The 23,603-nt window shown below is 47.3% G+C and overlaps 1 protein-coding gene across 2 annotated transcripts in view; it reads left to right on the top strand.

The window, feature by feature from the left end:
• Positions 1-17,077, top strand: part of Foxk2 (forkhead box K2) — a 53,212-nt gene extending 36,135 nt beyond the window's left edge. The window contains exons 5-9 of one of the 2 annotated variants that reach the window (XM_060386213.1): positions 3,271-3,464; positions 4,095-4,270; positions 5,598-5,894; positions 6,682-6,891; positions 14,087-17,077. In XM_060386213.1, the coding sequence (XP_060242196.1) occupies positions 3,271-3,464; positions 4,095-4,270; positions 5,598-5,894; positions 6,682-6,891; positions 14,087-14,280 (1,071 nt within the window). In that variant the 3' untranslated portion in view covers positions 14,281-17,077. Of the gene's footprint in view, positions 1-3,270; positions 3,465-4,094; positions 4,271-5,597; positions 5,895-6,681; positions 6,892-14,083 lie in introns of both variants that reach the window. The other variant, XM_060386212.1, reaches the window with a different exon arrangement.
• Positions 17,078-23,603: the final 6,526 nt, after the last annotated feature.

Raw genomic sequence — 23,603 nt, 5'->3', positions numbered from 1 at the left:
CTCTCTGGCCAGACAGCCTGGCTGGCTTGGCCTGTTAGAAACCTTATATTAAAAAATACCAACGTGTTTGGCTCCTAAGGAATAAACCTCAAAATGGTTCTCTGGCCTGCACACACAGGCACAGAGGTGGGTTTCTTCTTGAGTCCTGATCTCTGGTCATGTGTTTGGAGAATGGGAGTGTTCCCCTCCCCATCTCAAGCACTGTGCATCCACAGGACTGCTTCTCAGTCTGACTTTCAGGGTGTCACAGGGTCTTTGTATTGAACAGAGTTTTTGTTAACTTACAGAAGAAATTTTAGCATAAAATGGGGACAGTTTGGGTGATTGTATAGAAAGATAGAATCTTTCTTTTCTTTTTTAAAACATTTATTTATTTATTTATTTATTTATTTAATGTGTCTTGGTGTTTTGCCTGCTGAGGTCTGTAGTTGTCAGATCTTGGAGTTAAAGACAGTTGTGAGCCTCCATGTGGGTTCTGGGAATTGAACCTGGGTCCTCTGGAGGAGCAGTTGGTGCTCTTAACTGCTGAACCATCTCTCCAGCCCTGGAATATTTCTTTCTTAAGTTTATATCTTATGTCACAGCAGCAGTGCCTCCCCTTCTCATCCCCTGCCTGTCAAGGCTCCTTGTGTTGCCTCAAAACTTGTGATGCTCCTGTCTCAGCCTTCTCAGTAAAATAATTTGGGTTATAAATTTACTTCCATGCCTGCTTCCAAAGTGATTTTTTATAATTCTGTCCAGCACAGAATGGGATGTTTGCTGTACCCACAAAAAGTAGGAAAGGTTGGGCTGTCATCCTGTGAAGGGACCAGAGCTAGTTTGGGGTTCCCATTAGGTAAGAATGCACTGAGCCGTGGAGCTAGGGCTCGGTGCTACCTGCAATGGCCGTGTACATTTAAGGCTCAGCTGGGCTCACTTGTTTTAGATGTTCTTCATATTTAGCTTTGAAGAACTGCAGCATTCTTTGTCTTTGAATTACTCTTGAGATTTCATTCAAAGCCATGCTCAGTAGTGCACACCTGTGATCCCAGCACCAGGGACCCAGAGGCAGGTGTATCTCTGTGAATTTGAGGCCAGCCTGGTCTACAAAGTGAATCCAGGACAGCCAAGGCTACACAGAGAAACCCTGTCTCAAAAAATAAAGAAAAGAAAAAGAAAGATTACACTTATTTATAGGTTACCTAGACCTAGCAATTAAAATCTTTATACTTGTAAGAGCAGATTGGAGGCCTAAAACTGCATGTAAAATGGGTGCTTTTCTGCTTGTGTCTGAACTAAGTCTCTTGTCACGTTCTCCTGTTGGTAGAGTCTTGGCTGAGAATACAGGTGACCGTCTGTGAATTTGACCTCATGCTGTGTGCAGGTTTTCTGGAAGGGAGTGCTTAGGAAGGAGGCCCCAAGTAGGTGGATGCTGTTACTATCCAGGACTGAGAGTAGCCGTTCCCTGGTCCCGGCATGCTCCCAAGCACATGGGTGGTAGTTGAGAGTTAAGTACAGCCCCTGGCTTGTGGATTACAGTGATAGAAAGCCTATGTCCCTGAGTCTGCTATCCCACTATGCTAATAACATGCAAACTACGTTGTTCCCTTGTGCTAGTGGAGGCTGTGGGGCTGGCTTTGTGCTCTAAGTAAGGGATCGGAGTCTTCAGTAAAGGCAGCAGCCTAACCACAGGAGCTACAAGGACTCCCTTTTTTCAGAAGGTATTTTCTGAATTGACTAGTTTTTACCTATTGTTAGATTTTAGAATGATTCAGACTTCAAAATATCTGCCTCTCTATAGCAAGTTATCATGGGGAAAAACCAACTTAAACATGCTGTTCATTGATATATTTTTTTGGTATGCATAGTCTGAAGGTAACTGTAATTTTTCTAGTGTGCTCATGGTTGGTGGCATTTTGGCACATGAGGGGAAGTGGGGATTTTCTGCTTGGAGCATCATGTTTCCTCAGAGTTTTGAACTAGGGATGTTGACCCTGTGTCATCTTTGTTTGGGTTGCTTCTCTTAACATACAGCCTTTGACTCTGCCTCTCCTCCAAACCTGAAAGGTCTGAATGCAGCTGGTGAAGGCTTGCCTTCTGTGTTTGATGGGCACCAAGAACAGCCCCCCTTTGGTTTTCAAGAATTGGAAGAAAGGTTGGTTGTCAGCAGTACCTGATAACAGAACATTGCAGCACATATTTTGGTTTATTTAAGTATTCTAAATCTCAGTGAGTCAGACACAGCCAGGCCCCTTCACACTGCCTATGCTGTAACTTGGGTCCACAAAACAGGCAGAGGCCTTGTTTCCTGCCTGTGACTAGCTGGTTCTGGAACAGTCCCTGATATTGATTGTAAAGTAGTGCTGAATATTTGCTGTACTTCTTAGCTGCCTGTGACAAGTCAGAAGTTCAGGCTATGGCTAGTTTTATTAGAAGATTAATGGGGGAAAATTGAGGCTTTTTGGATATCCCCAGATTTTATTTGCATTATTACCATTTTGAAATTTTGATTTTAAATGTACTCAAAGATCTAAAAACATGATATTAGCTGTTAATTCATGACTTTTCATCCTACATGTGTACTTCAGTGGTGTGGTCACAGTTCAGGTTATAACAGACACTGTCTCAGACTCTTGGAAAACCTGAAGCTGAACTTTTGGAAGAAGAACGATGGCTTAAGAGTTGATTTATTTGTTTCCTCATTGGAGTCTTTTAAGATGAAGGTCAACTAAACACATGGATGAACTTTACAAATACAGGTCGAGTACTTGAATGGAAGGTGGAGGCACTTATAACTCCTGGTCTCTGCTGACTTCCTAAATAACTCCTTCACACTACACTAGTGTCCTTTAAATGGCATGACAGATTCTTTCAGCTGCTAATGTGTAAAAACATGAACTAACAAGCATTTGAGAGGTATGACTTGTGTCAACTGCTTGTTTGCAAACAGAAAGGGTTGGCAGGTTAGTCTTGACCTCACCTGGCAGAAGTCAAGGTGACAGTGACAGGCTTGTTTCCTATCTTGAAAGTGGGTAGAAATGGGAAATGGCAGAGACTTAACCCTTCCCGTGCCCAGGTTCCCCTCCACACCCATCATTCCTTGAGCTGTGGCCACCAAGGCTCCAACCCCGAGCCGCCTCACTCAGAGCCGGTCACTAGGGAGGGAGGGCATTGCAGCCTCACTGTGTGTCTGTGTTGAGCATCTAAGTTTCTGCTTTTCAGGACACTAAGGCTTGGGTACATCTTCCTTTCTCAGCAAAGTGAATTCTGCGTATTTTTTATGTTTCATAGAATTCAATTCGCCACAATCTCTCTCTGAACCGTTATTTCATCAAAGTGCCACGTTCCCAGGAAGAACCAGGCAAAGGCTCCTTCTGGAGGATAGACCCCGCCTCCGAGAGCAAGCTGGTAGAGCAGGCTTTTAGGAAGAGACGGCCTAGGGGAGTGCCTTGCTTTAGAACCCCCCTGGGACCGCTCTCCTCTAGGTAAGGACACAGGAACCAGAGACCACACACGGTCAGTAATTTCACCTCAGCATGTGGACAGATGCCCTTACTTGGTGGGTGGGAAACTGGGGAGAGGTTGGTTTCCTCCTGCTCTGTGTTCCACCAGTGCTGCTTGCTGTTTCCTTGAACTTGATGCCTATCTTAGTGTAATTAGACTCTAGTAGGCAAGGTCACAGAGTCATATGGTAGTTTTCCTTTCTTTTGGCATGTGAATAATTCTTTAAATTGATCTTCAGTTCTGTAAACTCAAGATTTCTCATTTGCCTGATTTTAAAACCAGACACTTTACCTTCATTATCAGTGTTTTTAACCTAAAAGAAATGAGCTTGCTAGAAACCTCAGACCCCACGCTGATTCCTGCTGACTGGCTGCAGAGAAATGCTCAGGGAGGGTGCCAGCTTTCTCAAGAACTGAGCAACCTCTGACATGATCTGCTTGAGCCGCACCGGGTCTCCAGCTCAGTCTGTGCGTGAAGATGTGAATAGAGTTCAGATGCACAGAAGTGCACTCAGTTGGCAGGAGACAGAAGGCTCCCTTTACAGAGATTAGATGGACAGGTCCTTCTTAGGGCATCACTGTGAAAACCTGCTGTCTTCTTTTGTGGCCCAGGAGTGCCCCAGCTTCTCCCAACCATGCAGGAGTGCTGTCTGCTCACTCCAGTGGCGCCCAGACCCCCGAGAGCCTGTCGAGGGAAGGCTCCCCAGCCCCCTTGGAGCCTGAGCCTGGCGCCTCACAGCCCAAACTTGCCGTCATCCAGGAGGCGCGGTTTGCCCAGAGTGCACCAGGTGAGACCCCACGACAGAGGTGGCAGTCATGATACCTGCATTTGGCACTGAAGCAGTGGTAAAGCCCTCAGGAAGCTTTGTACCTGGTACCTAGCACTTTGTGTAGTATCTGAGTGTGTGTGGAAGGTTTTGGCAGGTTCTTTTTTTTTTTTTTAATCAGCATTCAGGTGTGATAGTGTATGACTGTAATAGTACCCACAAGAGTGAGGCAAGGATTGTTGTGAGGTTAAGGCGAGCCTGACATACATAGTGAAACCCTGTTTTTAAAAACAAAACTAAGGGGCTGGAGCGATGGTTCAGAGGTCAAGAGTACTGGCTGCTCTTCCAGAGGTCCTGAGTTCATTTCCCAGCAACCACCTGGTGGCTCACAACCATCTATAATGAGATTGGATGCCGTTTTCTGGTGAGCAGGTGTACATGCAGACAGAACACTGTATACATAATAAATAAATCTTTAAAAAAAAAAACTAAAAAGAATCAGTATTTTTTAATTTTCATTAAAAAAAAAAGCTTCTTTCCCCATCAAAAGAAGTTAGACAGACTAGATACTGATTGGAACAAAAATGTATCCATTTAGTGAGTAGAGGAATATTTCCAGTTTAGTTGCAGAGTCATAATGTAGAATAAAATAATACCTGGGTAAGGTTGGAAGATACACATTTTGATGACTAGGCGGGGTGGCGCAGGGAAGCCCTTCCCAGCCACCTGTCTGTGGCTGCTGCCGTTTACCTGCTGAAAGCCAGAAGGGCACGAGCGTTGTGCCTCTGTCCCACCAGGATGAAAGTGTGGGTCCTAGGTGCAGGTGGCACGTGTCTTTAGGCCCTCCCTTGTACGGGACCATACTCTTGAAGGGGGAACCATGGAAAGGAGTATTGTGAGACATCAGAACACAACAGTTTGCAGGTTTAAGTAACTAGATACGGAAACTAAATGTCCTGTGTACGATACTACATTCTGAGGTGAAGCAATGGCTCAGCGGTTAAGCATGTTCCCTGCTCTTGAAGTGGCCCTGGGTTCAGGTTTGGTGTCTAGAACCCACATTGTGGCTCATACCTATCTGTAGCTCCTGTTTTAGAGGATTTGATGCTGTCTTCTAACCTTAATGGGCACCAGGTATACATACGGTGTGCAGACACAAAGGCAAGCAAAGCACTCAAACATGTAATAAAAAATAAATCTTGAAAAATTTTAATAAAAAGATACTACATGTGTCTCACTAGTAATGTTCTGAATTTTAGGTCTGGGGTCATGCTAGTAAGAGCTTAGTGTGGGAACGGTAGACCGAGAGCCATGCGAGCTCAGCACTGCTCATGTTGTCTCCCAACAGGGTCCCCTCTCTCCAGTCAGCCCGTCTTAATCACTGTCCAGCGGCAGCTACCCCCGGCCATTAAGCCTGTCGCCTACACTGTTGCAGCCCCTGTGACCACGTCCACCTCCCAGCCACCTGTTGTGCAGACGGTCCACGTTGTCCATCAGATACCAGCAGTGTCCGTCACTAGCGTGGCTGGCCTGGCTCCTGCAAACACATACACAGTCGCCGGGCAAGCTGTGGTCACTCAGGCTGCAGTGCTGGCTCCTCCTAAGGCAGAACCACAAGAGAATGGCGACCACAGAGAAGTGAAAGGTGAGCACGAAAAAGCATCTCCTTTTAGCTTTCATTCAAACCTTCAGGATCATATGTCCTGGCTGTTCTGACGTTCCTTAGGGATTGGTTTGTTTGCTTTGGTCTTTCTTGTTGGTGCTGTAGTTCTTGCTTCTTTACTTCCTTTTTTGGGGTGGCATGCTAGAAATGAGCCTGAGTCCACATACATCGTGTATCACTATGCCACACCTCTAGCCCACTGTTTCTTGATTTAAAAATGTTTACTCTTGTTTTTAAATTATGTTTGTGTGTGCTGTCACGTGCGTGCGCGATAGTGTGTTCAGGTGCCCTTGTAGGTAATAGATGGTAGATCTTGGAACTCGAGTTATTGACCAATATGGGTTCTGGGAATCAAACCAGGCCCTCTCTGAAAGCAATATGTCCCCTTAACCACTGAGCCATCTCTTCATTCCATGACTTGGTTTTTAACAGTTTTGCAATAGTACGTGTCAAACCCAGAGCCTTGTACATGCCAGGCAAATGTCCTACTACTGAGCTAAGTCCCCAGCTTTTCTGCCTCTATCTATCTATTTATTTATCTATTTATTTATTCATTTATTTATTTTTAAAATTAAGGCATGGTTTCAAGTTACCCAGACTAGTCTTAAACATACTTTGTAGCCCAGACTGGCCTTACCCGGCTGTCTTCTGCTTGATAGTTCTGGCATACCCCTGTTGAAATTAGGCTTGTACCAGCATTACTTGTTTTTAAACTGCTCGATCTTAGCTTTGCAACAGTGTATCATCTCTACCTTTTCTTTTATTTCAGTGAAAGTAGAGCCTGTCCCTGCAATTAGCCCAGCTACACTAGGCGCTGCTAGCCGAATCATCCAGACATCACAGGGCACCCCTGTTCAGACGGTGACCATAGTGCAGCAGGCGCCTCTGGGTCAGCACCAGCTTCCAATAAAAACTGTAACACAAAACGGAACTCATGTGGTACCAATGCCTACAGCAGTGCACAGCCCGGTGACCAGTGGTAAGCAGCATTCGGGCGCTCGCTTGTTCCTCACGGCTCTCTGGGGTTGCCGCTGGGAGCAGAGGTTCTTCACTGATGGAAGGAAGCATTGCGTGTTCAGTTTTATCCCGATCGTGTTTCTGTGTGCAGAGATGTTTGCGTTTAAAGTTGTAGAAGTGCAGTGATGCTCTGAGTGTTGGCCAAAATAGGGCTTTAAAATGTCCACTATATCCCCTTTGTCCCTAGAAATTTTCTGATCTTTTTTTATTTTATGGTTACGGGTGTTTGCCCATATGAACATGTGTGCACCATGTGTGTTCAGTACCCACATAGGCCAGAAGAGGGTCTCAGATCCCCGGGAACTAGAGTTACGGGCAGTGAGTAGCTGCCCTTTGGTGCTGGGGTTGAACATGGTTTCTCCACAAGAGCAGCCAGTGTTCTTAACTGAGCTGTTTTTCCAGTCAACCCCAGAAATGTTTACAACATTCTAGGCATACATGAATGTATATAGTTATGCAAATAGGTACTGTCTTTGTTTCTGTGACAAAATACCTAACAGGAAGCAATTTAATGTCAGAAGGATTTACTGTGTCGAAGAAGGGTGTGTGTGAGGACACGGGCCATCCCAGAATCTGAGGCAGCTGGTTACATTGTATCTGCTGGTGGCAAGCAGAAAAGGGCGAGTGCTAGTGCTCAGCTAACCTCTCTCTAAACCAGTGGGACACAAACTGAAGGTCAGAGGACAACCTTTGGACTCGGCTCTCTCCTTTTACCTTTGTGTGGACTCTAGGGTTAGACTCAGGTGACCCAGGTAGACAGCGAGCACCCTTACCTGCTGAGCCATCCTGTGCTGGCCCAGAAAGACCGACTCAACCGCACAGTAAAGAGATGCATGTGCTCAGTTACTCAGCAACACACAGATCACACGCCTGTGCTTCGTTCTTTGACATAAGAGTTAAACCTTGCCTTAAATCTGACGCTTTAGGACATAGAACAGCTTCACTGACTTGTTTTTACTTGGTAAAAAACTGGGGTGGGAGAATAAACATTTGTAAACTGGTGCTGTGCATGTGCCATCACACATGTGTGAGGGTGAGGGCGACTGTGACATCTCTTCTTTTTCACCTTTGTATAGGCTTCTTGAATTGAACTCTGATGGTCAGGCAGCAGTTATTTGTTGTTTTTTTCTTTCTTTTAAAACTGTTAACTTTTACCTGCTAAGTCATCTCATTGGCCTCATAGTTAGATTTTATAGTCACAGTGCTGAGGAGACACCGTTTCTCATAAATACAGGCTACAAAATAGCAGAAGAATATGTAAGGTCATTAATTGTTACACAGTCTTCTAATCACAATAACAGAGTTTTTATCCTGCTTCCCCCACAATACAAATTTTATTGAATTTTTTAAAATGAAAATTGTAGCAACTGAAGCAACAACAATTTTTGAACATTTCTTTCTTTTTTCTTTCCTTTTTTTTTTTTTTTTTTTTTTTTTTTTTTTTTTTTGAGATTTTGAGACAAGGTTTCTCTGTGTAGCCTTGGCTGTCCTGGACTTACTTTGTAGACCAGGCTGGCCTTGAGTTCACAGAGATCTACCTGCCTCTGCCTCCCTGCATGCTGGGATTAAAGGTATGTACCACCACGCCTGGCCTTTTTTTTTTTTTTTTTTTTAAGATTTATTTATTATTTATACAGTTTTCTGCCTTCATGTACACCTGCAGGCCAGAAGAGGGCACCAGATCTCATTATAGATGGTTGTGAGCCACCATGTAGTTACTGGGAATTGAACTCAGGACCTTTAGAGAAACAGCCATCTCTCCCACCACCCCCTCTTTTGTAAATTTCATGTGCATTGGTGTTTTTCTTGTATGTATGTCTGTGTGAAGGTGTCAGATCCCCTGGAACTAGAGTTACAGACAGTTGTGAGCTGCCATGTCAGTGCTGGGAATTGAACCCAGCTCCTCTGTAATAGCAGCCGGTGCTCTGAACTGCCTGGCCATCTTTTCAGCCCCTTTTTGAACCTTTCAACCGTGCAATGCAAAGATATATTGATTTGATATTTAAATGCTGGGAAATAATGATAGAAAAACATTATTCCTTCTTTTCCATAAATAAAGCACAGTGTTACTATGATAGTAGAAAACTTTGTATATACATTAAACATTGCATTTCTTAATAAAGATTCATGAGTCTGAGCCAGGATGTTTCCCAAAGCCTTTGCCGGCACTGTGTGCCATAATGGTAGAAGCAGTGCAAAGTGTTTGTGTGTTCGAAATCAAGGCTGCTACACCTCAGAGTCATCGTGTGGTTGGCGTTGGGGGTGGGGTGGAGGTCACTGCCTGTTCAGAAATCTTGTACTCCTGCCAGGGTCAGTGTGGTGACCCGGGGTCTAGGAAGGGCTATGTGAGGAGATGCCTGGCAGAGGGAAGCGCTGCCCTTCACCTTTCGGGGATGGCGGTGCAGCCAGGTACCGCCTGAGGCGTGGACCCTGGAGGGCACTGCTTGACCCCCTCAGATTTACTGAGGCCTCGCTGTACCGTGGAGGTGTTGGCGAATTCTCACAGACTGCAGTAAGTTGTAATACTGCTCTTGGTGCTTTTTGTCCGAAACCTGTTTGGAGTCTCATCTGTGGAAAGTTTTCAGGGAAGAACTGTGGCGCATGCACAGAGTTAATAAACAAATGGGGTAGTGGAGGAGCCCAAGCGCCTTCTTTAGACCTGCCTTATGGAACACTTTTTTGTTGCTGTCCTTGTTTTTAAAGATTCCCAAACCAGGAATTCCATGTGGTTGTGAGCCACATGACACGAGTGATGCTGGGAACCAGACTTGGATCCTCCAGAAGAGTGAGCGGCAAGCGCTCTTACGGCGTCTGACTGTGGCTCGCCTTGAGTTCAGTCAGGATTGGGGGTTACAAGAGTATCTTATGGCTGGGGTGTGGTTCTGTGACTGAATGCTCGCCTGGCGTGGTCCAGGGATTTTTTTCCATAAAACTGTCACCTGTATCACCATGCCTACGTACAGACGCTCCAAGCCAAGTGAGAGACCTCTTCTCAAAAACAGAAAAGATGAGGAAGAACATCCAGTGCTGGCCTACACTCACGTGTGTGTGTCTACCCATGTGTGTGCCTGTACTCACTCAACTTCAAGTTCTTGTGTTGATAAGCTTGACTTGCCCTCCTGGTGCCTCAAGCCACTACCCAGGTAGAGCACTGCCTTCCTGAGTAGCCCTGTCAGTATGACGCGCATAGCAGCCAGGCGGTGGGAACGAATGGCTAGGTGCCTGGTGCCTGGCACCTGGAGCCTGCTGAGGAGATAGTTGAGATTCTCAGCTGCCTCCTCATGGGGCTTGTGGTAAAGGTCAGTTCTGCACAGCCCTGACACAGATGCCCCTGCCCAGCACTGCAGTGCCCTCTTAGTTTTCTCAGTTCATGTTCTCTCTCTCCCTCCTTTCTTTTCTCTCTCTCTCTCTCTGTTTCTCTCTCTCTCTGTGTGTGTGTGTGTGTGTGTGTGTGTGTGTGTATGATCTGTCATTTTTTTAGTAGTAGTATGAATTGGGTCCTTGGACTGGTCCCAATGTAACCTGAGGACCCGAGTTCAAGTTCTAGAATTCACATGATGGAGAGAGAGAACTGACTTGTACAGATTTTGACCTCAGCCAGGCACAGTGGTGCATGCCTGTAATCCCAGCACATTGGAGGCAAAGGCAGGCGGATCTCTGAGTTCAAGTCCAGCCTGACCTACAAAGCGAGTTCAGGACAGCCAAGGCTACGCAGAGAAACCCTGTTTTGAAATCTCCTCCCCCCCCAAAAAAAAAAAATCTAACCTCTGTACATTATACCGTGGCACATACATGATATGATTATAAATATAATTAATATGTAAACAGACAATATAATGAACAATGCTTACAATACTTGGCATGTACCTTAGTCCCAGTATTTGGGAAGACAGAAGCAGACGGATCTCTGAGTTTTAATTCTGTCACACCCAGTGTTAAATAAAGTCGTGCTGAGGACTGAACCCAGAACTGTACCCGTAATTAAGCATGCTGGTGCTGTGTATTTACGACATTTTATTTTTTGCACCTAGGTGCTTGATCTCATGCATATCTGTGCACCGCCTGCTTGCCTGGTATTTAAGGCCAGAGGCGTTGGATCTCCTGGAATCGGAAGTACAGATGGTTTTGGGCTACCGTGTGGGTGCTGGGAATTGAACATCAGTCTTGTGGAAGGGCAATCAGAACTCTTAACCACTGAGCCATCTCACCAACTTTAGAAATTAAGTTATTTTTGTGGTATGGGGATTGAACCAGTGATATTTTTTTTTCTTTTTTTTTTGGGGGGGGGGGGGGGCGGAGGCAGGGTGGTTTTTCAAGACAAGGCTTCTCTGTGTAGCCTTAGCTGTTCTGGAGTCACTCTGTAGAGTAGGCTGACCTCAAACTCAACAGAGATCCGCCTGCATCTGCCTCCTGAGTGCTGAAAGTAAAGATCCCACTCGGGCAGCTTCTTTTTAAATTATTTTTGACACAGATCTCTTTTGAGCTCAAATCTACCTGATTCTGGTTCCTGAGTGCTGGGCTTAAAGATGTATACCACCAGGCCCAGCATTTTTGAGGATTTTAAGAATAAGTGGAGCTCTGTTTGCTCCGAGACTATATGTGGCCCCTGTGCTCCTGCCCAGCCTGCTGCTTTCTCTACCCTGAAAAAGAAGCGTAGTTTCTAGGATGCTGCACATCGTTTCCATGAGAGTCATCCCATAGCAGGCTGGCCCAGTGGGGCCGACATTCATGCACACTAGAGCTCTCCACCTCTCCTCCAGCCTGTGTGCTGTGTGCCCACCTCCTCCAGGCCGCTACATATCCCGCTGCTCACTGCGGCTGCCTGAAGAATGCCTCCTTGGTCTGTCCTGGTTCTCAGACATGCACTGAAACCGTTGCTAGAGAACTGCTTGACTCCCCATCAGGCCCCCGTCTTAGTGTTTGTGTTCCTGTAACGGTAGCTAACCCTAGAAACTTACAACAAGCCAAGTTACTGGCTCTTAGGGTGGCTGGCCCATTCTGTAGCAAGGTACCACCTACTGCTGGTACCGCCTTGCTGCTGTCTGCAGGAGGAAGGGTTAGGGTTATTTTATAATGCACCCCTCCCTCATAATGGCTCTAATCTACCATGAGAACCGTCTTCTTGCCAGAGCCCTGCATGGTGCTGTTGGCAGTGGCTGTGACCTAAAGCCACTGACACTTCCTACATACATATATTTGGGGCTGTGTATCTTTTTCTGGTCAAACTTCTGTGGTCGTCTGACTGTCTGTAAACTTTGACAGGAAGTAGGTGTGCAGTGAGGATTGGCACAACCGCTCTTCCTCTGTGTACAGTCCTCTCAGTTCCATAGACTGGGCTTGTGTGGGAGGGTGTCCTGTTCGTGGTGGATTGGTGTCCTCTTCCTTCTCACAGCTCAGGGAATGGGCAGAGCAGGACCTGTGTGTGGGAGCCATTTTTCCCAGAAGTGCACAAACTGGAGTTGAGGAAGAACACCTCTGTCATGAGGCTTTGGAATCAAAATTTGAGTTCCAAGGCAGGCTGGAGATAGCCTGGCTCTGAGGGTGCCTAGGCCATATGCCCAGACCCTCAGCACTTATGCCCTGCATCTTTAACGATGATTAGGCAGCTGGCCAAGCTCAGCATCAACCACATTAGGAAAAGCTGAGAAGGGTAGCAGATGCCTTCTCCATCACAGCTAGATGATGTGATTGCCACTGACAGTGGGACCTGCCTTTCCCAGGTTTAACATGTTTTCCCAAGTCCCTGTGGCAACTCAGGTACAGTGGGTTAGGGATGTTACAGAGCTTGCCTAGCATGCACAAGACCCTGGGTTCCACTTCCTTTGTGGCTGTGTTCATGCTGTGCTCAGGTTTACTGGTGCCTTGCGGCTGTGGAGAGTCTGGCAACTTGAAGGGGCTTTGTTATACCTGGACTGGAGGACAGGACTCTTTGTTTTGTTTTGTTTTGTTTTGTTTTATTTTGTCAGTGAGCTGCTGTGAAGCAGCCAATGTGCTCTGTGTGGGTTCTTCAGCCTGTTTCTTGTTCCCCTGGTGACATGATGACTTACATGTCCCAGGAATGTACTGCGTGTGTCAGGGACAGCTTACCTTGAAAGAACAGTGTCAGGCTCCTGTTGGCACCTGTGTTTTGGAGCTGTCTGGAGAAGCAATCAGCAGGGCTTGATGCATGTGAGTAAATGCACTTCCAAGAGAAGACAGCTTGCAGGTTGTGGTCGCCATGCTGGTAGGATGTGCTGGAGGCTGAGGCAGGGGATCACAAACTGAGAAAAATAGACCTCATGTAGGTGTGAGGCCAGTTCAGTCAGAAAAGACGATTGCTGTAATGTGAGGGCCAAGTGGAAACAGGCTCTCCCTTCACAGCTCAGCCAGGTTCCTCAGCTCAGTGCTGAGGCCCTTCTAGGTTGGCAGGCGCTGTACTCTGCGCAGTGTTTGTCTTATGTAACAGCAGCTTTGACAGAAACTGAGCTGCTGCCGTTCACGTAGGCAGCCTTGGCATGCAGGACTGCCCGGCCTCAGTTGGAAGTCTAGCCTTTGCTATAGTCAGGGCCTCAGGTCTGGCACTCTGGACGCCTGGGGAGGTGGATCTCTACAAGCTCCAAAGCTACATACTGAGAATGTAAAAGGGGGGGGGGATACTGTAGGTGTCACCTACCCCCAAAAGACATTCATGGCGGCACGTGACACACATGCACACGAGAGGTCAGAGAGCAGCCGTGGGAGTCAGTTCTCTTCGTATGTTCTGAGTATGGAACTCAGCTTCACAGGCTTGGCAAGTTGTAACCTACTTTGCTAGCATAAGCATGTCTTCTGTAGACAGATGCTCTAGATGCTCTGAACAGGTGAGAATTGCTGTCTCAGGACCCAGAACAGTATTTTCCTCTGCGGAGGGCTCAGCATTCTGTCCTCCAGTGAGCAGTCTTGTCTCGGCCATACTGACTCCCGAGTAGCTTGTGCTTTCTCAGAGGCAACAAAGGTTCTTCTTGCTGTGGAGGTGCCTGCTAGCCAGACTTTGTCCTGTTGCAGTCCTCCTCTGCTTAGGACCCTCTGTAGGGCTGTCCCTGGGGTTCTGTGCAAAGCTCAGGTTGGGCGTGCCGGGGTGGCCCTGTGCTCGGGTTCACCCTCTAGTGCGGGTTCTGATTCCTCTCTGTCTTCAGCAGTGGCGAGCCCTCTCCACATGTTGGCCACCCATGCATCAGCGTCAGCATCCCTGCCCACCAAGCGCCAGAACGGTGACCAGGCAGAGCAGCCAGAGCGCAAGCGCATTAAAGCGGAAGATGGTGAGAGCATTGTCATCGCTCTGAGCGTGGATGCACCGCCAGCAGCTGTGAGAGAAAAGGGGATCCAGAACTAGCTGCTGGGAGAGCTTTCTTCAGACATCAACTTTGTGGTGCCAAAAGGAGACGCTGCCTCTGACTGAAGCAGGGAGCACGTCCTCAGTGGGTAAAGGGCCCTGCGGTTGGACTTCGCCTCTCAGCACTGAAAACGTGAACCCAGGTGGCCTTAAAACTCCCTAATTTAAAGACATTACACTTGAACAGACCCACAGCAGCAACCCTGCTTCCGGAGGTGATGTCTCCTACAGAGCACTGGCTGGGATGCCGTCTGCGGGCTCCAGCTTTTACTACAAGCAAGAACTGCAGGTCCCAAAGGACTGGGTCTCCTGTGAGGCTGCGGCGCCTGCTGCGAGTGGGTGTCACTGGCTCTCCTTTAGGGTTCAGCCGCCTGCGGCCCTCATAGGACCTGCGGGCTGGGGCTGAGAGATAAGACAGTGTTTTGTTGTCCACATGTGGAATTAGAATACTTGGGGGTGTCCTTTCTTTGCTAAAGAATGGGGTCTTTGACATTTCATATCACTCCATTTCTGCTCTGGAAATTTGAGGTTCATCTGGGGGGAAGGGCGTCATTTTGTTTGTTTCTGTGGTTTGTTTTCAGCCCATGGAAAGGTTTGCTCTAGTCTGTCCTGCCTGTGTTTGGGTGGCACTCCCTTAGGACACCTACTTGCCCATTTCTGTTTAGAGCAGTTCCCTGATGAATTTACCCTGTGCCACTGTAGAGAACGGTGGGCTGAGGCTGCATGGACCCATGAGGCCTGGGGCCTTCCAGCCTCCGGGCTGCACGTGCCTGCTCTTACTTGCGGGTTTGTTGTCTGTTTCTTTATGTCGACTTTGTTCTTGGCGTAATTTCCCACTCTAGTAAACAAGTCTCCTACATTGTGTATGCTTAAAGCAACAGACCCTTCCTCCCTCTGTGGGAAATAGGTCCAGGCTTTTGTCACATGTTTTCAGACCAAGGTCATAGATCTGTGCAGAACCTGAGGAGTATTAGCTCAGCTCTGGCTTCTGACTGCATGGCTCACTCATGGCGGGAGCCGTTAGAGAGGTAACTTGAGGGTTGTGGAAGTAAACCTCGTGGCCAAGTGTCGAGCATTCAGGCCGCTTTCTGATTATCTGATTTCAGAGATGTCTCTGGCTTTTTCATCAAAGCCCCACACTAACCCTGATTCATGTCATATAGTGAGTATAATTAAGAGGGAAGGGTGAAGAGAGGTGGAGGCCAGCAGCCTGGCCCACACTCAGGGTCACCGCTCACCTTTCCAGAACATTCTGGACCTAGAGCTAAGCAGCAGGCGGAGGGTGATAGCCTCATTGTGAGTTTTTTTCCCCCTAATGTCATCATAACGTTATTTATTTAAATGTAGTTATTTTGGTATTTAATTTTTTTAAGGGGGGGAGGGACTGTATTTTCCTGGTAGAATGAAATGGCTCAGAATGGTATATTTAGGCAATTTAAAGCATTATTTCCATAAAGACCAAATATGCTAAGTGTGCTTCAGCCACAGTATGGAGCTGTCACGGCGTCACTGCAGCTGATACGTGCTGGCATTTTGGAGTTGCTGCACACCAGCTGGACTCCTAGAACTCAGCCACTCAACAATAAAGGTGAGACGCCATGTAAGCGGGAGCGTGTGTGCCCACAGCAGTCTGCTGCCATCATTTCTGCAGGTAACCTTGGAGTGTGCATTTCCTAAAGGTCTGCCGTTTGCAGAGTAATTTAAAGTCCTTCAGCTCATGCTGTGTCCACCATGTGGGTCCAGATTTTGGGCCTCAGTTAACGTGGTGCTCTGGTGGAGGCCACCCTTGTGGGGGTGGGCTCACACTCCACCAGCTGGGCATGCTGTGTGTCTGGGGACATCTGTGAGTAGTAGGTGACCAGGGCTTGGGTGATGCCCCCTGTGAGTGAAGCCTGAGACTGGTACCTGAGGTCTAGACCGTGTGGGTCTGCAGGGGGTTCTTTTGGGGATCATAGGAAAATTTAAGATAGAGGAGGGTTTTTCTGTTTCCTTTAAGGCCACCTTGTCTGTCTCAAGTGGGTGAAGTGTGCCTGTGCAGCCACAGGCATGCGCTCATTTCTCCTTGCTGCTGTATCGGCCTTGCTGCTGCTTTGGTACATAGGAATGTAAAGCTGTCAAGGAGAGGGCAGAAGCTAAAGCTTAGCTTAACAGTACTGAACCCAGGTTCTCTTCCCAGTGTTCTGGCACTGCTTTAGTTTATGTTCATCTGAGTTCCCAGAAGGCTCTCCACACGCCAGAGCTGGGCTCCTGTGCTGTAGCCCTCACAGATGTCTGATGTGGGGACGTAGCACCTGGCAGCAGTTCCCAGGTCCGCTGGCACCTCAGTGTTGAATGCTATAGGAGTCTCTCTTTGACCTTTACCAAACCTCTGAGCTCCCTCAGGGACTAGATGACTTCAGCAGCTTTGGCTTGAGCCACACAGAACACAAAGGGAAACTCACCTGTGTCCTGGGTACAGTGCATTCCAGAATGTGGTGTGATTTTGTATAGACACTCCCCACACTGCAGAATGTGTGCACAGACAGCAGCGGGTCTCCGTACATACCCCGCCCCACTTCCTTGTCCTCTGCTGGGGAGGGCTGTTCACAGAGTAGCTGTAGTTGAGAAGGGGTTGGGGAGCATCAGGACTTGGGTTGTCTATGCTGTGTGACACAAGGAGAGAAGTGACAATCGTGAAGTCCAGGCACCTGCAGGTCTAGAGGAAGCAGAGTGCTGATATGTGTGCAAAGATTTGGAATTTTTAAAAAGTACCAAGTTCCTGAAATTCAATAAAATATTTTTATTAATTTTAATTGAATACAGAGTATCATTGTCTTTTGATAAGCAGATACGTCTATCTTTGTAGTTTGTACTAGGGAGATGGGCCGCAGCACAGGCTCCCTCAGGGCTGTGGACACAGGGTCTTCATGACAGCTGCAGCTGTACGGGCAGCGGTGTGGCAGCTCACTGGCTTTCCACTGGCTTTTTAGTGTTGTAAGTTGTGCTTGTCTGTGCTCCTCCTCCTGTATGCTTGACCTTTGGCCTAAGGATAACAGATAGGTATATGGGTGTGGAGGTTCCCAGGTAGTGACACTGGTTGGTCTCCCAGCTGCTGCCCAGGCCACCACATGACTAACACTGGACATGGAAACAGCAGGCTTGGGAGGCGTGCCCAACGCCAGGAGAGTTTACACAGTTGCCTGCCCCGCCCACGGGGCATCCTAGAAAGTGGCTCCCGCGAGCTGTGGCACTGGGAACATTGAGGCTCCAGGACCTTGGCAAGGAATTGGGAAGGTTGCTTGGTAAAATGTTTGTTATGCATGTGCAGATCTGATCTCCAGAACGTCGTAAATAGGTGTGGTAATCCTGTAATCCTAGCACTCAGAAGGTAGAGGCAGACCAACCAGAAATTCATGGTCATTCTTGACTACAAAGCAAGTTTGAGGCCAGCCTGGGCTACATGAGACCTGTTCGGAGGGTTTGAGGGAGAGGAGGAAAATGGGATACTGGCTGCTGGGTCCAATTATGTTTCCTGTTGCCCTTTTTTCTTTCTATTATGGCCCCAGGTTGAGTCAGTTGTAATGTACAGGAAGGCCAGAATCTGAGCCTTTTAACAAACAACAGAAACGATTCCTGGGAGGAGATAGCAGCATGCAGGAGGAGTTAGAAATCCCCTGTTAGCCCTGCACCCTGCAGCCATCGTGGCAAAACTGGCCTGAAGGAGCTGTGGATTGTCTGAGCAGCTCAGAACAGGCGGGGAGAACCCTTCCACACCGACCTGGATGTGGGCACACAAGCTAAGGGGACATGAACTCGGCACAGCAGTCAATTCCAGAGCGTGAAGCAAATGGCCGGAGAACGCTAGACGTAAAAAGGACAGCTATCCCCTCCAGTATGACCCAAAGTTAAATGAAAGCAGATACCGTGAGGTTAGGGCTGGCCATGCTTCCTGAAACAGCAAATGCTCTTTAAGCACACCAACAAGTTATAGATCTTAGGCATAAATTATTCAGTTATTAGAGCATTTGGAAAGAAAAATTAAATTAGCTTCAGGGACATATGCCCCTTGGTTCCTAGCAAAAGGCAAAAGATGGAGTTAGCTTCAAAAAAAAAAAAAGGAAGTGGATGTGCTGAGGCCCATAAGTGTAGACTACTCAGAGCCTCAGAAGACCATGGACATGTTAAATCCATAGGTGTAGACTGTACTCAGACCCTCAGAAGACATCTTAGGTCCATAGGTGTAGACTGTACTCAGCCTAAGAAGACCACGGACATCTTAGGTCCATAGGTGTAGACTGTACTCAGAGCCTCAGAAGACCACAGTTATCTTAAGTCAGAGCCCAAAAGACCACGGTCATCTTAGGTCCGTAAGTGTAGACTGAACTCAGAGCCCCAGAAGATATGGTCATCTCAGGCCGTGGATGGGGAGGACACTGCAGTCACTTCGGGCAGTGGAGGGACACCCAGCAAAACTGGAGGATTTAAAGGCTAAAGAACAAGCAAAACAAGATGCTCTTTTTAAATAAAAACAGAACTAGCCAGCTGCTTACGAGGGCTAAGGAACTCCTTGTTTTTTCACTCCACTGATTATAACAGGTAAAAGCTGGTAACAGGTAAAAACAGGTAAATTTAAAGTTTTAGGAATAAAGAAAAAAAAAGTTAGAGCTGTTTAAGCAATATTCTCCTGTTTTAAATTGTGATCCGTTTAATTTGCCTGTACTAAAATTACTCAAAGCAAAACCTGCAATTTGACTTTCAGAATTGTCACAGTTTAATTAGAACATTTATTTCAGTAGTTATAAAGGAAGCGGAGCTTTGAAGTAGTAAAACCCGTACTGGAAAGTTAGGGTTGTATTCTGTGCTGTGCAGTTATTAACTACACCAGTAACAGCAGCTCAAAGCACACAGGTGAATTTTGATTTTTCCCCCTAAACAGTTCAGAAGAATGCAGAAAAACAGGGAGGGAAACAGACACCATATATAGCAGAAGCATCATTGGCCGACATAGTCTAAAATACCAGTTAAAGACACTACAGGGCCGGTGATGAAGCATTTTCCTAGTGTACGCGAACAGTAATAAAAACAACCAACAAAGGGCCAGTGAGAGGCTCACTAAGTCGGAGTGCTGGCTGCCGGGCCTCATGGCCTGAGCTCAGTGTCTAGGTCTGGAACAGTTGGAGAGAACCAGCTCCTACAGGAGCCCTCCCACCCTCCAGGCCTGCACCCTGGCCTTCATGCCCCATACACATACAGGTGCACGCACACAAGACAGTAACCAGTGAACAAGGAATAAAACAGTTACATTTGAAAGTTTCCAAAAGAATGCTAGGGAGGAAGACGAAGAAATAAACAAAGTCAGAGGCCTCGAAAGAGGGACCTGCAGGAGGGGGGGACTGCTGCTGAGCCTGATGGCCCGAGTTCATCCGTGAGAACCAAACAAAATAATGATGCGCACAGCAGATCTTACATGGAAGAGGTTTATTAGATGGAGAAGAGAAGAGAGAGCGAGACATGATGGGGGAAGAAGGCAGAGCACCCAGACAGACAAAGGGGAGAGGGTAAGAGGGCAAGAGAGTAAGAGAGAGATAAAGTGGCTGGTTGAACCTTTTGAGGAGCAATGTAGCCACACCTGCCAGGTGTGGCTCCCTGGCAGATGACCTGTGATGGCATCGCAGTTTGCTCCGCAACCCAGAAGCAGGCTGCCTGAACACTAGCATTCTTTTATTTTTCTATAATGAAAAGAGTTTGAGCTGCTTCTCATGTAAGGCAAGTTAAAGCATATTAATTTAGGTTCATTGGAATCAAGTCTTGATTGCCATGCAAGGGGGTATAAGAGAGAAAAAAAATAGCAACAAAATGTCCAGATTACATGGTCAAGAGGAGGAGGGGAAGCCCCTGCCCTGGAAAGTTCAGGACAGAGGGTTCCCAGTAGAGTTGTGAGACTGAGGAATGCTAGGAGAATACTAGGAGCTACTTGTCCTGGGCCTGAAGCACATCATTCCAGCCTTTTGTTAGTAATAAGTGAACAATGGATATAGATTCCCTTCTGGCTACTTCCTGCTGACACTGGGGGCGCTGTAGGGAAGTCAGAAGGCTGAGATGCTGGCCAGGTCCAGGAAGAACAGGCTGTTTGGATACTGTCCAGGGTCTGTGAGAACATCCGTGGCTGGGAGGGAAAGTGCAGGTCCAGCTTGATGGAAGCCGTGAGGGCAGACTGGAACATCTGTGGTAGCTGCTTTGGCACTGCCGTAGGTGTAGGAAACACCTGGGTCTGGCAGGATACTGGAACATACATAGGCAGAAGACGAAGTTAAGCAGGTTATGGAGAAAATTCCTTTAGGTGTACATTTAAAACTTTTGGGAGAGCGAACAGAGGTGGAAGGTTTATATCAGAGACTTGAACATGGGAACCTCCGTTTACCTGAGGTAACCTCCATTTACCCAATCACTGGCCGTAATTAAAAAGGCCTTGCTGTAGAGCTGTCATCTAAGGAAGTGGAGGCCAAGTTTGGTTAGAGAAGTGTCTAAGCTTAGAGGCCCTTAAAGCAGGCACTAGGTGTAGAAATCTGAAATTCTCCAGAAGACATCTCCAAGGAGAATCTGGAGGAAGGGGAGAATGGACTCTTCCCATTGGGAGGGTAGGCGTCAGTGACCTGTCAACACATCTGCTGGGCGGGGAGGCACACATCTTTATCCCAGCGCTTTGGAGACAGAGGCAGGGCAGCCAGGGCTATATAGTGAGTCCCTGTCTCAAAAAAAAAAAAAAAAAAAAAAAAAAAGTAAAGTGAAGGGACCTAGGAGGCACGGAAAGGTGTGGCTCCACTCCACACAAGCTGCCAGCCCCCCAGCCTCTTACCAGTGCTCTGCTCTACCCTGCCCCCACCCTCCAAAGCACATGCTTCAAGGATGGTTGTTGGAAATTCTCCTCCCATCATTGTAAGCTATTAGTTCAAATTCACACAGATGAGAATAGTTTAAGAATACATACAGTCAGCAGTCAATTGTTTTCATTTTTATTCCATATGCAGTGTTTTGCCTGCACTTGTCTGTGTGAGGGCGTCAGATGCCCTGGAACTGGAGTGACAGTGTGAGCTGCCATGTGGGTGCTGGGAATCGAAGCCGCATTCTGTGGAAGCCAGTGCTCTTAAGTGCCGAGCCGTCACTTTAGCCCGAGTCATTTGCTTTCTACACAAAACATCCAGGAAAACATCAGGTGATGTTATGACAGCTCTATCACTCATTCAAGACCAGTTTTTCTTCTATTATTTTGCTTTTGTTTTGAGACAGCATCTTTCCTTCCCAGGGTTACCAGTGTGTAATATGCCTGTACTTCGGGATACCACCAAACCATGTATGTGGTTCTAGAAGGTGAACTCGATGCCTTGTGTATCGTGTGCTAACCAACCAAGCTACATTTAGCCCTAAACCAGAACTTTTAAGAGTAAGAAAGTGTGCCCGGCAGTAGTGCATTCTTGTGATCTCAGTATTCTGGAAACTGAGGCCGATTACTCAAAGTCCAAGGCAGTTTGAGCCAGAGATGAAGGCCCTGTCTCAAAAAACTGGGGGAGTAGGGAGGAAGGCAGGCAAGGATGGTGTTGCATGCCTGTAATTGCAGCACCTGGGAGGTGAAGGCAGGAGAATCAGTTCAGGGTTATCCTCTGCTGTTCAGCAGCCTGGCCCACATGAGGCAGAACAGCTAAGACACAGAGACGCCCGTATCTGTTTAATGGTTCGTGAGACAGCCCAGGTGGCAGTTAGCACGTAAGTTCACAGAGCCCAGCCTACTCAGGAAGATCCTCAGGGACTGAAGCTGGGCAGGGCCTGTTATCCCAGGAGAGGCAAGAGGGGATACTGGTTTTGAGCCTGGACCACACATCAAGTCTGTGTCAGTAAATAAATGTGGAAAATGTGCCCCTAGTCCAGTCCTAGTGCTGAGGTTTTAAAAAAAAAGCAAATGAAAGCGCTTAACTGAAACCCCCGGGAGCGCTCTGTAGCACACACCTTTAATCTGTTTGTCCCAACACTACAGACGCAGAGGCAGAAGGTTCCGGGTTGGATTCCAGCCTGGTCTACACAGCAAGTTCCAGGACAGCTTGCAGTCAGTCAGTCAATAAGAGCTGAAAACCTTCAGACTCAGCAGTACAGATCCTTTATTACAAAAATACAACCAGGTTTGTAAGTCTTCATGCGTGTAAGTATTTCCACCTTAACAATGGCCATGCAAACAAGTGCAAATACCTTTGGGCAGTCGTAATATTAGAACCTGTTTTCTTTTTTAAGCAGCACTTGGGATGTGGAGACTCCAGGAATTCAAGGCCACCTGTAGTCCCATAAGAGTTGAAGTCCAGTCTAGGCTATACAAGATGATGTTCTCAAAACACAACTAGCCAGGGGCTGGAGAGATGGCTCAGTGGTTAAGAACACTGGCTGCTCTTCCAGAGGTCCTGAGTTCAATTCCCAATAACCACATCTACCTAGAGTGAGATTCTGTGCCCTCTTCCAACTAGCTAGGAGCAGTGGTGTACACCTCTAATCCCTCTGGGAGGCAGAGGCAGCCTATCTCATGAGTTTGAGGTCAGCCTGGGCTACAGAGAAACCTTGTCTTCAAAAAAATAAGACATTTCCAAAACACCAAATCGGCACCTAATGTGGTTTGAAATTAAAATTCTTCCATCAAGGGTTTGAGTCTTTTTCTGGTCGTGGAAATTTGGGGGCAGTTCTGTAACACTGTGCTTCTATATTCCTCTCTAGTTAATAGGAACTACATGTACCCGGGCATATATAGTTACGAGCCTTTAATCCTGGCACTCAGAGGCAGAGGTGGGTGGATCTCTTGAGTTTGAGGCCAGCCTGGTCTACAGAGTGAGTTCCAGGACAGATGGCTACAGAGAGAAACCCTGTCTTGAAAAACAAACAAAAAAACCCTATATACATTTTTTTTTTAAAGTCAAAAGTACTTTCTACCTCATCTTGAAGAGAAAAACTGGCAGAATACCAGTTCCAAAATGTGAAAGTAAAATGCCTCTTACGGTTAACTGCCGAGAGGTTATGGACCATGACCATCATCAGGCTACTAACCATGACTGCACCCAGGGGCATGGTTTGCCTACAGAAAGAAAACATTAAACCAGAACCTTTGGTCCCACAGTGGTGCCGGCCAGCAGAGGTCTACCCAGGGCCACTGTCATATGTGGGAGGTTCACTCGACCACGTGAGCCTGTGGTTTCTGAGAAAGGTGGGTGGAGGTGAACAGGCCTGGCAGCTACAGGGAAAGGTGACAGCTTGCTGAAAGGACTAGGCAAGGCAGAAAAACCTCGATAGCAGGACTGACTGTCCTCGCGTGC

The sequence above is a fragment of the Meriones unguiculatus genome, chromosome 7 (genome assembly GCF_030254825.1).
Source record: "Meriones unguiculatus strain TT.TT164.6M chromosome 7, Bangor_MerUng_6.1, whole genome shotgun sequence".
NCBI classification, from domain to species: domain Eukaryota; kingdom Metazoa; phylum Chordata; class Mammalia; order Rodentia; family Muridae; genus Meriones; species Meriones unguiculatus.
This window is presented reverse-complemented; position numbering and strand designations above follow the sequence as displayed.